Source organism: Notothenia rossii (assembly GCF_949606895.1).
Source record: "Notothenia rossii genome assembly, chromosome: 10".
Taxonomy (NCBI): Eukaryota; Metazoa; Chordata; class Actinopteri; order Perciformes; family Nototheniidae; genus Notothenia; species Notothenia rossii.
In genome coordinates this window covers 24,492,052-24,507,240 of record NC_136908.1, presented here as the reverse complement: position 1 = coordinate 24,507,240, position 15,189 = coordinate 24,492,052, and the positions used below count along the sequence as shown (strand labels likewise).

General features: G+C 45.8%; 1 protein-coding gene across 1 annotated transcript in view; it reads right to left on the bottom strand.

Moving 5' to 3' along the window:
• The window catches only part of cica (capicua transcriptional repressor a), a 43,348-nt gene extending 35,527 nt beyond the window's left edge, over window positions 1–7,821 (bottom strand). The window contains exons 1-2 of the mRNA XM_079655337.1: window positions 7,589–7,821; window positions 350–4,020 (exon numbers count right to left, since the gene is read on the bottom strand). Coding sequence (XP_079511463.1) covers window positions 350–3,799 — 3,450 coding nt within the window. The 5' untranslated portion in view covers window positions 3,800–4,020; window positions 7,589–7,821. The remainder of the gene's footprint in view (window positions 1–349; window positions 4,021–7,588) is intronic.
• Window positions 7,822–15,189: the final 7,368 nt, after the last annotated feature.

The following is a 15,189-nucleotide window of genomic DNA, read 5'->3' as shown; positions in this document are numbered from 1 at the left end:
CTTAAGAGCAAGATTGGTTTCAAAGGTTTCTAAGTTAATTTTATGATGACAAATCCAAGCTGCAAGCAAAGGATTTTGAGGGCCACCTTTAAGGTCTATCACAGTTGGTATTTGACACAAAAAAATATCTATAGATTTTTAGATTATATTTTCTTATTCATTGTCAAGGTGGAGTTTCTCAGTCACTAAATCCTGGATATGAATCATCCTAAATATCAAAACAACATTCTCACATACAGTGATTTTCCTATCATGTTACTATATTAAGTCTGGTACCATTGCAACACCAAGGTAGCTATGACATAAAATTGCAATGACAAAGATTATAATATAGAAAAAACATTCTTACCGAGCTGGAGGTGACCAGGACCAGTGTGGATGTGGGGTTTCTCAGCAGAACTGCCCCGTTGGTGGTGGCCCCGTTGATGGGGACGGGGACCTGCAGGCCGGGTGTAGCTGTGTGTTGGGGCTGACTGTGCTCTCTGGACCTGCTCCTCTCCCTCCTCCCTAACGGTCCATCTGAGAACTTGGCCAGGGGGACATCAGGGTTTCGAACGATGACTGGGGAATCACGGAGGGGCACGATGCGGCGTGGGGACGGTTCCTGGGGCAGTGGTGAGGGAGGAGTGGGAGAAACAAGCATGGGTGGAGGGGTAGAGGCAGTGGAGGACGGTGGCCTGCTGGTGGCGCTACGAGGCCGGGGGAAGGAAAGTGAGGAAGGGGTCGTGGGCTGACTCTGGGGGGAGAGGACTCTGAAGGCGGCAGGGCTGTGTCCCAGGGTTGGGTCTCCCATCATAACTCCCCCTAACAGCTGCTGGTGCTCAGGTTTGATCAGATAGTCCTGGATTGTAGGCAGCGGGGGGGGCGGGTGGTTGTCGAGCTTCCTCTTGCTGGGGCTCATGGGTACTGTGAAAGTGAGATTGGTCTGAAATGTGGGCACGATCCCCGACAGGTGGCGCTCTCGCTCGACACCTGGTGTGCCCATCTTAGTGCCGCTAAGCTGACGGTGGCGGCGTGGAGTAAGCAAGGCAGGAGCCGTGATGGGGCTGAAATTAGCAGGGCGGAAGCCGAAGAGCGGAGAGGGTGAGGGTGATGGGGTAGGGGAGAAGGGTGACTGGTTGGAGATAGGGGAGTATGAGGGTGTACCTGAGCGGGAGCCCCCCAGAGAGACCAGCATGGTCGCTGCCTCACACTCGTCAAAGTCAAATCGAGAGAGGTCTTGGGGGAGCAGGGAGGGAAGGACCAGGCGGGGGCGGGAGTCTCCCCCGCGGCTGCTTGCCTCGCTGCTCTCGCGTGACGTCTCGTCCCAGTCGAACTCTGAGCTTGCTCTCCCACCACTCATTCGGAGGTCAGACGGCGTAAGGGTCCCCGTGCTGCTGGCTCCGCCCCGTTCCCGGCCACCTCCGCTGGCCTCCATCTCCTTGGTCCTCATGGAGAGGTGTCTGGAGCAGTATCCCCGGCGCTGAGACTCTTTGGAGCAGCCCTCCCTGGAGCACAGCCTCCTCCATTGCTTTCCGTTGAACTTCTTACGGATGCCCGTTGGCGTGCACACCACATCTCCCTTCTTGTACTTTTGCTGGGCAGCTGTCAGAGGGGTGCGAGAACGTGAGGAAGAGGAGGATGTTGAACCCGATCCGGATCCACCGCCTCCTCCTCCACCGGAAGCACCTCCTCCTGAGGCCTTCTCTACTCTGGAGGATGCAGCGGAAGAAGAGATTGGAGGGAGCTGAGGGGAGTTAATGACTGCTGCAGTTGTTGGGTCAAGGCCTATTAGGACAGGTGATGGAGGGCAAAGGGGGTTCAAAGCCAGGTGGGCAGTGGGTATCCCGATACCCCGCACCACAGACAAGTGGTTGAGGTAGCCAGGCGGGGGCTTAGAGACAATGTGGCGGTGTTGGGGAAGTGCCATTGGTTTTGCCCCAGGTAGGATGGCCCCCATTGGGAGCATGTTAAACAGGGACACCTCCATGTCTTCTTCAGGGGTGAGTGGCATGTACGGGTGGTGTTGCTGCTGTTGTTGGCGATGCTGCATTGCAGAGTTCTCCCTTTCTCGCTCTCTTTCCCTCTCTCTTTCCTGTTGTCTCTGGAGGTCCCTCTCCCTCTCTACGTCTTGCTCTATTTCCCACTCTCTGCTTGGTGCCAGGCTGAGCACGGACACTGGGGTTACTGGGGTGGGGATGTTGTGGCCCAATGTGGAGGAAACAGGGACGGTGCCAGGGTAGGGGATTCCTCTCCCCACGCTGGGCGTCATTCCCCGGCTCAGACGACACACCTCCTGCTCCACATCTATCTCCTCCCTATCCTCCCGCTCCCTTTCTTTGTCTCTGACCTCCTCGTCTCCATCTTGTCCTCCTCCAGGAGGCAGATCCAGGTCCCAAGGTGGAACCAGGAGCCTGAGTGTCTGTCGGGACACCCACACTGCCTGGGGGCCCACAGCTGTCCCACTGCCTTCTTCTTCCTCCTCCACAGAGTCAGCTCTTTCCTCGGACAGCAGGACACGGTAGCGGTTGGCAACAGCAGGGTGTGTGTCCACCTGGGTCACCACACCTTCCCGGTACCACTGCCACTGGCCCTCGCTGCCCTCCTCGTTGCCAAATGGCACGCATACACGAGTGCCAATAGATATTGGATGTACACCAGGAGGCTGGGCATCTAGTATAATGTCTACCACCCCTGGTGGGCTGTCATGTCGATACGGATAACGGCACAGCGTCTTCTCACCATTCAGCTGCACCTCCAGGCTTCCAAATTCACCGCTGACCTTGCGGACGACTCCAGCCCGGAACACCAGATCTGAAAATCCTTCATCCCTCCTTTCACCTCCTCCATCCTCGTCCTCTCTTCGCCTGAGCTGGCGGGCAAGGATACGCTGATTCTTCAGCCCTTTGGCCAGGGCATCAGACAGAGCATCAGGGAGACTGGGTGGAGCATGTGAAGACATCTGCGTGAGGGCGTGTGACTCGCCGACTACCTCCAGGTCAGCTGAGTGCTCGCTTGCAGTGTCTGTAGAGGAGCAGCGAGGCAAGGGGCTGGGCAACACTCGCTCTACATCCCTCACCCCTTCACATCCTGGTGGTCTGTCCCTGTCCCCTCCCAGCGTCAGGGTAGGGGGTCCTGGGGAGCTGCACTGAGGCCCCTCCCTGCCAGCGGTCCTGCTGTGGAAGTCGTCCATCAGGCTCCGGCTCTGACTGATGCCATCAGAGTGGGAGACACAGATGTCGCTTCCTGAACCCGTTGACCCGTGGTTGATGACACCACAACTAAGAGAAAGTGGAGGAGGCGTGCTGGAGGAAAGGTTGCTATTGTTACCAGTAGCAGACAAGCAGTGTTCAGAAGTGTACTTCTTCTTAGGAACGCGGGCTTTAAAGGTGGCAGTCTTTCGGCTGGATGCGGGGTTTGGGCTGTTGTTGGCGCTGGGCGTACTACTGTTACTACAACTGCTACCCGCACTGTCAATGCTCACAGCTGACCTCCCTGATCTGTCGTCTGAAGATGTCAAAATCTTCCCAGAATCCATCACAAGCGACACTGTCGTTTCTGACAGTCCTTCTCTGTGAAGCCCCTCCCCCTCTGAAGTGTCCCGTGCTCTAAGTAGATCCGTCGTTATGGACTCTGAATGTGAATTAGAAGAAAATGCAGAGGAGGGTTTTCGGTTTTGTGGGGATCTGCTTCTGTCTCTGCTCTCGTCTGAGTCTCTCTTCTCCCCTCCTTCTGGGGCATCCCCCGCTCCGCGACGCTTTCCCCCTTTGGCCCGGGTGGAGGGAGGAGAGCGCCGGCCCTGCTTTTTTATCGGCTTCATCTTTTCATCTAGCTCGCCTTTTCCTCCAACCAAGTATTTTATTTATTTATCCCAGCGATTTTCTTTGGCGTTCCTGTGTTGCTCTGCCTCGTTTTTATCTTCTTCTTCTTCCCCCTCCTTTCTAGTCTCTCTATTTTCCTCCTCTGCCGGGGCCTCCCTCTCTCATCCTGTCTTGTCTTGGTTGTGCGACTTCGGCACTTACCCACCTTATTCCAGAGACTCTGAAAGAAAGGCAACAGGGAGTGTGAGTTACTCATGAAACAAACACATTCAGACATGCACAAAAGTCCATTCAGCACCAACGATAGCTACTAACTGCACGGCTATGAGAGTAAAACTGACTGATTTAATTAAAATTACACATCTTTGAAAACATTTATGTGACATGAAATAAATTCTAAATAAAAGCAAAGCAAACAGGGAGTTTATGATTACAGGCATTATTAAAAATAGCAGGAGTACATTTAAAATAATCCTGAAAAATGTATTCCCTGCTAAATGATGCATCACCGTACTATAGTAGGAATACAAATGACTCATCTACAAATTCATTGCACATTACTTTATTACATAACAGGCTCTACTCACATTACACACGGCCTGCATCCATACCAGGTACACATTGAAAACAGGAGGCCATGTTGTAGGGTAAACACAATGTAGGCTTACAACACAGTATGGAAATAGTGAGGAGCAATTTGCCCAGACAAGCCTTTCTGCATGCACACGCACTCTCTCACACACACACTACTTCTTGGCCGGGGCAGTAGAGGCGGGGGAATTCCTTCTTCGCTCGCATACTGAAACCCTCCCTTCTCTCTCTCTGTCTCTTTTTCTGTGGCGACCTTTATCTATGTATTTCAAAGCAGAATCAATCCGCCCCTACAAACTCCATTTCCTGTGGAAGACCATTACCTAACTTCCCCTTACTTTATTCCTCCCTCTCTTTGCTACTATTACACTTTCATTCTTATCCCCTTCTTGCCTTTTTCTCTCTGATATCGATTTCCTTCTCTCTTTTTCTCTCCTCTTCTTTCACGTCGTCTCTATCCTCATTTTGTGCTGCAGTCATCCAGAGTTTTTCCGAAATAAATAGTTATTCCACATCAGAGTCATTCGGTATTGCTGTTAGCCACGGCCAGTCATTCCAAATATCTCCCCATCGGACTCATTCACAGTTCTGCCTCTGCTTTAGAAACTAAAACAGATTGATTTTGCTGACTTGTTGAAGGGGAGGCTGTTGTCATTTTCCTGGTTTGTTTGCTGTGTGGCTGATACGCGCGGGACTCGCCTCAGGTCCTAGCTGCTGTGTACTCTACCTCATTTCTTCCAATACAAGTCGAGTCTCCACAGAGCTACGAGCACCAGAAAGATGTTGACAACCAGTGGGACTAGAACACCTCCTATATGCTTCACTATGTTTCAAAAAGCTTATTTAAATGTATTTGTAGCCAGGTAAAACATATAACACAGGTGGGAATAAAGTGACGAACCTAGATGTATTCATGTATTTTATTATTTAGTTATTTCACCGTCACTGTCAAACTGTTCTAGATTTGATGCCCATCACCCACCACTCTGCATGTATACTGTCAGTGACTGTTTGTCTGTCTGCAAACTTCCATGTCTGCCTGTCTGTCCCTGTTTCTACATCCGTCCTCCCACAGGTCTCTTTCTCTCTGTCTGCTTGTTTCTTTTCTCTTCTGCAGCCTTCCTGTTTGTCTGCGAGAGCCCGCATTCATTCAGGTCCTTTTAATATCTGCCACATCATATCGGCGAGAGAGAAATCCATTTTCAGAGATGAGTGCCGCCTGTCTCAAGGCCACACACACACAGCAAACATCTATGTGATGGTAGTTAATCGTTCACACAGAGGGCTAGTGATCTAATAGCATCACTGTGCTCTATGTAAATCCCTATTTAGGACAGAGCAGCCGTAAGAGCAGCCGCCATAAAATAATTTGGCAGCCGTCCTTACTTGGTCACGATAGAGGTATGCTACGTGTGTTTACTCAGCAGTGCAATGTGTACAACAGCTGGTGTCAGAGTCATGGCCCTAATGATAAGAGCTTAAAGAGAAAACTGACGCAACTCACGCTTCCCTCGGTGAAACATGGAGTAAGGAAGTCCATATGGAAGCTATAGAAGAACTCCTATGTTTAATGTCCAGTGATCAAAGCACAGCACAGTTCATTGAATATAGATAGCGCACAAGGTTACCAAGTTCAGTCATATTTTATTTGCAGAACAGCTTTTAACTTATAGTGGAGGAGGCAGCAAATACAAAGTAAACATGATTGCAGGCAATATCGAGCTGATATAAGTCATGTGCAGTAACAAAAACATGACTACCACTCTAGATGCATCATTTAGATTAGCTAAGCGGGGGTCCAGGTTAAAGTAATGGTTAAGGCACTTTTTCAACCGCAACTGGGCTACAACAAACTAATAACAACTTGAAAACGCAACTGATTCTATAATGAGGTATACATTGAGTGAACTTTATATTGTGTATACAATATTATATAGGCTATACAATTACATAGACCATCTACATTTGAACATTATTGCCTTACATAAATTATGATTAACCTGGGCATGCAGAGCCTCGCTTTTACAGAACTTTAAGTGCCTTATGGTGGGTAGGTACAAGTTGCTAAATCCTTTTTAATGGCATGTCTAACACTAACTTCTAATATTGAAAAGTGTTTTCATTGGCAGAGAATATATTTTAAAGGTGTATAACAGGGTTACTACGGTGCATTATTGACATGCAAGGGTGTTAAAATATATAGGCATACATAATTATATAGCAGAGCATTTAACATCTGATCAGTTTATGGGCCAAAGCACAAAATGCAAACTACGGGAGGTGATGTCATGTAGTTTAGCTGGATAGTACCGTGTATGTGTCAAGCCCTCGTAGTACAGCGATTACTACCAGTTTTACTCCACAACACAGCAGGCCGTAGTGTGCAGCCACACAGGCCTCGAATACACACAAGGCCGCTAGGAAATCCTCAACTCCCGGATACCGGGAAATAACCGGTTTAGCGTGCATATTAACCCGTAATAACATGTAATACGGCCCGTATTCCCCGTGCTGCATGACGGTGTGAAATGTCCCAAACCGATAAACACGTTAACTTTGTTAATCCACTCCACAACGTTACACACAGCACACCGACTAAGAAACAGCAGACAAAGTCGGCTTGTTTGGCCCATCCGAAAGTGACAGTCGTCGGGAAATATAGCTAAAGCTACGCGGGTAACTTTGTAATGACACTCGTCGTAATTTGCATTATGGCAACCGAGATACAAGAAGGAGAAAGTGTCAATATGTCTGGCCACAAACTATCCAAGGAGAAGGCCCTCGAGCCCCCCTCAAAAACACATGAATTCAAACAGCCACGTTGATTCATGAAAAAGAGGAAGAAGAAGAGAGAGTAGGAGGAATGACAAGCTAGTTTTCGGGGTTTTTATACAGCACAGGGGAAATGATAGTTGTTGTAGGAAGTCCAACGGCAGTTGTGGCGTTGAATTTATTTCTAGTGGAAAAGTTTCAAGCTCACTATCCGCACCGCTCCCTTTTTTTCTCGCAGAAGACACCCAATCCGCCCTCTACTACTGCTCTCCGTAGGCCAGCCAGATATCGGAAAATCATCAGCTCAACTGCTAATACTGCTTATGGTCACAGTAAACATGAACAACGTTAGCAGCTCGACAAAAAGCACAACAAGCCCCACTGCAGTGCTGCAGGAGAAAGATTTGTGGGCAGCTTATACTCACCAGAGCTAATATAGTACCCCGGCGTGGTTCTCTGCTGCGTCCGCCGGATGAGATAGGGCAGGGTGGCCGGTCGTCCGCAGCTGCCAATTAGCGGCCGTTCATGTTTCTCCGGCAAAGCAACTTAAAAGGAGGAAAAACTACTGCCCTGTACATTCTACTCTACAGTCGCAAAATGGTGAATGAAGCCCCAAAGCCTTGACAACCAGCCCGCGCGGCCAATCGCCGAGCAAGAACGCATACAGTAGCCAACAGGATTCCCAGGAAGGGGAGCGGGGGCGGGGCCACGCGTCAAAGTAAATTTGACGGAAGGCACGAAGAAGCCAATCACCGTGTGGGAAAACACAGAACAGCTGTTGGGAGCGAGGCTGAGGCGGCCAATGGGCCTCCTCTGTGGGCATGTCTGTGACTTTATACAGACACGCAGGACGGGGTTGAAATCTTTCTTTCTTTCTCCTTTCATCCCCTCATCATTTGTCTGTAAATATGAAAACGGGCGTAGACACAGCGGGGGCCGTCTGCCTTTTTAAAACATCTTATTTCAGTCGACAAAAATGACATTACTATCATAACAATTATTAATCAATATGTTATGTCCCAAGCTGTCTCATTATTAAAACTTTAGCTCACACTAACAGAAACAGCTTAAATACGTTTTTTATTGCGTTTTACTCTGTTCGCTATTCATTTATTTATTTATTTGTACCATGCAGGTTCTTAACTATGATCCATGTGATCCACAGGTTGAGTTCAGTTTCAGAGGAACCGCAAGAGAACACCAACTCCCATATTCTCATGCTTCCTTTCTCTCCATCTCCCCTCACAAACTCTCTCACACCCTCCCAACTAAGTCCCGCCTTCACCGCCAATCAGGACAGCCGCTGGAGGGTATACGTCACCATAGCCGCGTGTGATTGGTTGAGAGGCCCGGGGTCTGCAGGCCAATGACCGAATGCTGCGGTGAGGTCATTATGCTTGTTGCCATCAGCTTGGCCAAACAGGAAGAGTGAAACCCCAGTGAGTAAATTGGTCCAAACGTAGGATTATGGCTCTTAAGAGAGTGACCCATATACACTACTGTGGGCCTCCCCTACACACACACACACACACACACACACACACACACACACACACACACACACACACACACACACACACACACACACACACACACACACACACACACACACACACACACACACACACACACACACACACACACACACACACACACACACACACACACACACACACACACACACACACACACACTTTGAGCGGCCGGGGAGATGTGCAAGTGTAAGAGCAGGTACACACTGTTATACACTGATGAATACAAGACAACATGCTAACAGGCTTATGGGAAAAACACAATTAAACATGCATGAGTGCACACATGCAAAAATACTTAAAAATAAAAACATGCCTGTGCGACACACACACACGAAAAACCACACACACTGACACAGTGGCATCCTGCTGCGATTTAATAAGACACTAATGGTGTGTGGATTGCTGTGTAGCAGTGCGGCTCGCTGTTTCTATAGCTTACAAGCACAGATGGCGAGTTTGGTCAATGATGATACAGAGCTGGCTGATTGCGGCATTGCAGTCTGAATGGAACACACACACACACACACACACACACACACACACACACACACACACACACACACACACACACACACACACACACACACACACACACACACACACACACACACACACACAGGCGGGCGGGTTCACTTGCCACACCTACACACTACTGGGTGCACGCATACGAGCAGGCACCTACACACACATAGACTAGTAGCAGGCGCAGTGGAGTTATAACAGGCCTGGGTGTTACATAAGATGTACGTGTATCGGAGCACAAACACACACACACACACACACACACACACACACACACACACACACACACACACACACACACACACACACACACACACACACACACACACACACACACACACACACACACACACACACACACACACACACACACACTGCACCCAGGCGTGTGCAATCAAATACACACACGTTTTGTGTATATTATGCAGACTTTACAACACAAACATACAGACATGCACTGTTGCACACACGAGAAAGTCACCACTCACACACAAACTCAGCTTTGACATATTTACTGTACACATATCATGGCTGTAACATGTACAACGTGTGACTCATACATCTGTGAAAAAGCACCACAACACATACAGACACATGTAAGTGCAGAGTGAGTGGGATCTCCAGACATCTCCCACACCCCTGAAAGTGTAGCACTGCAGTCTCTGTCTCCGTCAAACTGACTGCTCATTCAGCGCAGACAAGTGTGCATTCAGAAATGTGGGGCGAGTGCAGCGAGCACGCAACTTTGAGGGGTGGCTGGTTTTGTAAGGCGCCGTCGAGAGAGACATTAAATATACCCGATATTTAAGTCTCAGAGAAGCTTTAGGGTGAGACTGGAAATGAAAGCGAGTAGGAAGACTCTAATGGATAAAGGTAGACATGAGACAGACATTGAAAAGAGTGATAAGACATGAATCATGCCAGCGACAGGAAGAGGGAGAGAGAAGCAGAGAGAAATGGGCCAGAGAGGTAGACTGAGAGGAACTCTTTGCTGCAGAAGTCGAGTAGTTTGTGAATGAGCGCCATAAATCCGGCTAGTATTAGTGACTCTGAGCACTTTCTAAGAATGAGGTAGAGAGCTACAGCTAAGCCCCCAAATCCCAGTCACTTACACTAAATACATTATGGCCACTTAACTGCTAAACAGCTCCCGGGACCCTGCACTGCCTGACCCAGCACTCTAACACTCTCTATTTCAAGAGTGTGTGTGTTTTAAAAAAAGATCAAATGGAGAGTGAGAGATAGACCAGATGAGCCCAACTCTACTGTTCTCCATCATGCCTGAAGTTTTGAGGTCGAGTAGATGTACGGTATATTAAACATCCTACACCTGTGCCGAATAATGAAATCTGAGATGAGTGTGCAGTCCGTGTAGCCACTATCAGTATAATTATCTAAGTGGTTTGTAAATGAAATGTCTTTCTGAATGAGTATTCAGAATATTGTATTGGTTGTGTCCCAAATCCCTTTTTCTAAACTGTGAAATGTATACTGTGTAGTAACATTGACCGCTAAATGAAAGGCATGTCCGGTATCAGTTTTGAATTGCACAATTGAGGGGTTGACATGCTCGAAAGCTACAGCCAGTAAGTGGCTGTTTCCAAGGTCAAGAATGAACTGTCAGGCTAAACGTCTGGACCGAGGCCTTGAAAGGCGCTCATGAATAAAGAAAAGCTTGAACATCTAAAGTGTAACAGAAAGCTAACCCAATGTACTGATGAGGGACGCGGTCTAGAGTTTAAGAACAATTAAACAGTGGTGAAAGGCGTGCTCAGATTCTTACCTTAAAAGTAGTAATAACAACACTGCAACATACTCGGTTACAAGCAAAACTTTGGCATTCAAAAGTATAAAAGTATTATCAGCAGAAACAATCTGTAAACCAAACATTGACATGTCATCTTTCACATCTTGGTAACATCTGAGATGCCAGACAGAGTTAGCTTGGTTTTATAATGACCCAACAAACAAACATGTCCAATGTTGCTTCTCTTTTACAATGAACGCAGCTAGCAGAACTAGTTCCAGAAGTTGGCTCATGTAGAGAGAAAGTCGCCATGTTTACAACACTGACAGCTCGTCTCTTTAGCGCCTCCCAACTCCCAAAATGTTTCAAAATGAACGTAGAAAGATGGCTAATGAATACTCACAAAGGTCAAGCTAGCTGGTTGAAATGTCGAATGATGCGCAATGATTGCACAGTATGCATAGATCCCGCCTAGCCTTAAGTTGATTTAGCAAAAAGGTTAGTTAACAGTTCCTTATGTATATGTCCAGCAGTAACAGCAACATGATAATTTATTTATTGTGAGCCGTGATTATGTCTAACTATTGTTGAATCTAATACAGTGCACAGCATGTACCCATTTTTAGCCGAGTTTTTGGTCTGCTAGTCTCTATTCTGTCTGCTTTTTACGGCTGTTTCCCTGAAATCAGCTGTCTGCTGAAAACAAGGGCTAACCTGGAAAGAAAAACAAAGAATTGAAACACATCATAAAGATCTGTCAAATGGAATGGATCTGTAGATTCGGCTGACAATTATTTTTAAGTTCATCACAACAAGCGACTGTTTTCATTTGTGATTTCCTCACAGTTTCTTTCACAACACAGACGTACGAGTTGTTTGTAATAGTCTAGTTTGGAGATACAGCAATACACACAACATATATTTGGTTTGAAATAGCAGACTAACATTAAATGTTTGTTCAATTGCCTCCCTTCCATTATGGATACCTGTAACTATTTGAAAAACAAATGCCTTCCTGTGCCTGATGTTAATTCTTTAAAGTGACTGGCTAGTAAATCAAGTTATTATCGCACACATGTATTTGGTTTAGTATCATATTTCCCTCAACTATTGTTTTACAATTTGTGTTGTCCTCTTACAACATGACTAAGTAGTCTGCATTTAAGGCATTTTCTTTACTTTCCTGTTTTATTGCGTTTTATCCATTAGAGTTTTTATAATATTCGACTCAAACAGTGCTACTGTTCATATTTGCACCGTTTTTTTATACATTTTACAATACCTGTGCTATCTACTGTTGCTCAGTAGATGGCGCTGTATCCTAAAACTAAATTGCACTGGGCTATGTAGAACTATTATGTTCTATCTTTCTACAAAGGATTGTTTGAAACTACCTCTTCGCTCATACATGTATTCAGTTACAGTAAGAAACGTACATGAACAAACAAATTGTAAACCACATGATAAAGATCTGGTATGATGTGAAAATATATTGAAAAGAAACACATACCATACAGTCCAGAATGGGTAATCGTTGCTTTGTGACAGGAAGAGCAGACACAACTTTCAAATGATTGGAGTCAAAGGGACTAAAAATGATCCAAGACCTTTATTTGGCAGGCTCAAATGTCATGATGTCCTTTGATGGGATGAGGTCTAATTTCAATCTTGATACAAATCATTGCTTTAAAATATGTCAAGCTTAGAATCTTTGTTAAAGTTAATCAAAATGGTGCATTTTCGAGACCCCAACACTCATCTTTGGAGAAAATGATGATAAAGTTTTATAGTTTTCTTTCTCATTTGAGAATTCACATCGTAGGTTTAATGCATGGAAGGACAACCTGCAGGCTGAAGTTTCAGATGAAAATTGGAAAAAAGTTTGCGTCGCTGCTCATACCAGGTCTATGAATACACGACTGTAACTAATACAGTATAAATGGTTGATGCGAACATATGTGACCCTGGTGGATTTTAATCAATACAACAAAAATATACCAGATATATACACACAATTGTTGCGACGGATGTTGTCAGGCGTCCCATTGGAGAAGATATCCTGTACATTAAGGTCCAGACAGCATGTGTTTGAGAACTTATTGAGACCCATCTTTGATTATGTAAAGGATCGGAACTTATCTAACGGTCAAGAGGACGAATTGGTGCAGTTCACGAGACTGTGAAATTGTGTCTTGTCTTTTTCTGCATAATGTTTTCATATGATTGCCTTGTGTTATACAGATGAAGCATGTTTGTTTTGTCTCTTGGTTTTGTGTTATAAAAAAAAGATGCCCTGACCAATAAGCCAATATTCTGATGCTCCTGACTCTTGTTGGTTTTGTAATATCGTCATCATACTTAGAGCTCTCAGAAATAGTTAAAGCACATCTCATATATTTGACACGTCAGCTTCACAGATAAGTAAATAAGGATCTCAAACCTACAACTATGTTCATTTTCTGTATTTATTCTAAAATTCACAAAGAATTTGCACTACTTAAGTAAATGGTGGTAACTTTAGGGATAAAGATAAATGGGATAATAAATGTCATCTATTTGAAGAATAGTATCTCTTGAGAACCAAAATAAGATCAATTCAAGATGTTATTTTGAGCTGTGAGCTATATTTGAGATTGATTGTACAAGACATTCCAGGCAAACTTATATCAAGTGAAGGGTTATTGGAATAATCTTCCAGCTGTTCTACAGAGCTCCCATAGTTGAGTACATATCGATGAGGCAATAGAAAGGAGCAGCAGCAAATGGACGTGGTCTGGTCGTGACTCCCACTGAAAATGAATGCTTAACACTGAGGAGGCTGAGGACAATCTGCCTCCAGAAATACACTCACACGCCTGCTGCTGCCGCACAGGTACCGTCAGCCTGTAATCCTCCACGCACGATGACCCACTGACTACGCTCAAACTTTAGCTGTATTCCCTTAGATCTATGATTCAAGAAACGTTCATTCTTATTTTTGCATTATTGACGTGCTTACTGGGTTCATAACCTTCATCTATTGTGTATTAACAGTTGTTGGCGTATAGTGGGACATCTGATCATCAAGGAAAAATAAATGATAATTGAGAAAAAAGGTGAGTTTCTTATTGAAATAAATAAAATAATAAGCAGTGATGTTTTGGGGCTGTTGCTGGGCAACACGGACTTTCAACTCCCTCCAAAGATTTTCTATGGGGTTGAGATCTGGAGACTGGCTAGGCCACTCCAGGACCTTGAAATGCTTCTTACGAAGCCACTCCTTCGTTGCCCGGGCGGTGTGTTTGGGATCATTGTCATGCTGAAAGACCCAGCCACGTTTCATCTTCAATGCCCTTGCTGATGGAAGGAGGTTGTCACTCAAAATCTCACGATACATGGCCCCATTCATTCTTTCCTTTACACGGATCAGTCGTCCTGGTCCCTTTGCAGAAAAACAGCCCCAAAGCATGATGTTTCCACCCCCATGTTTCACAGTAGGTATGGTGTTCTTTGGATGCAACTCAGCATTCTTTCTCCTCCAAACACTTCTAGTTGAGTTTTCACCAAAAAGTTCTATTTTGGTTTCATCTGACCATATGACATTCTCCCAATCCTCTTCTGGATCAACTAAATGCTCTCTAGCAAACTTCAGACGGGCCTGGACATGTAATGGCTTAAGCAGGGGGACACGTCTGGCACTGCAGGATTTGAGTCCCTGGCGGCATAGTGTGTTACTGATGGTAGCCTTTGTTACTTTGGTCCCAGCTCTCTGCAGGTCATTGACTAGGTCCCCCCGTGTGGTTCTGGGATCTTTGCTTTCATCTAGGCTGCGCTGTTTTACGTGTCCTGACTTGTAGTGGTTCTCTCCTCTATCTACACTCTTCTTGTCATCTTTGTAAAATGATATCAGACTGGTAATTGACACAGCCATGACTTCTAGTTAAATTCAGTGTGGCTAAAATGAAAAGCTTTGTTAAAATATGCAAGCACGCGAAAGTCAAAGTCAGCTTTATTGTCAAAAATTCTACATGTGTTATACATCCAGAAATATCGAAATATCGTTTCCCACAGTGTGATATGTATACATAAAACAAAACAAAAAGGGCCTAGATAAACGTGGTATACATTAAACAAAACGGGCCTAGATAACCGGGGTATACAGTTTAAAATGTTAATATATTTAAAGTGTTCAAAGTGCAGTTTCAGTGCAAGTCAGTTGAAACGATCTTAAGTTGGCGTGACG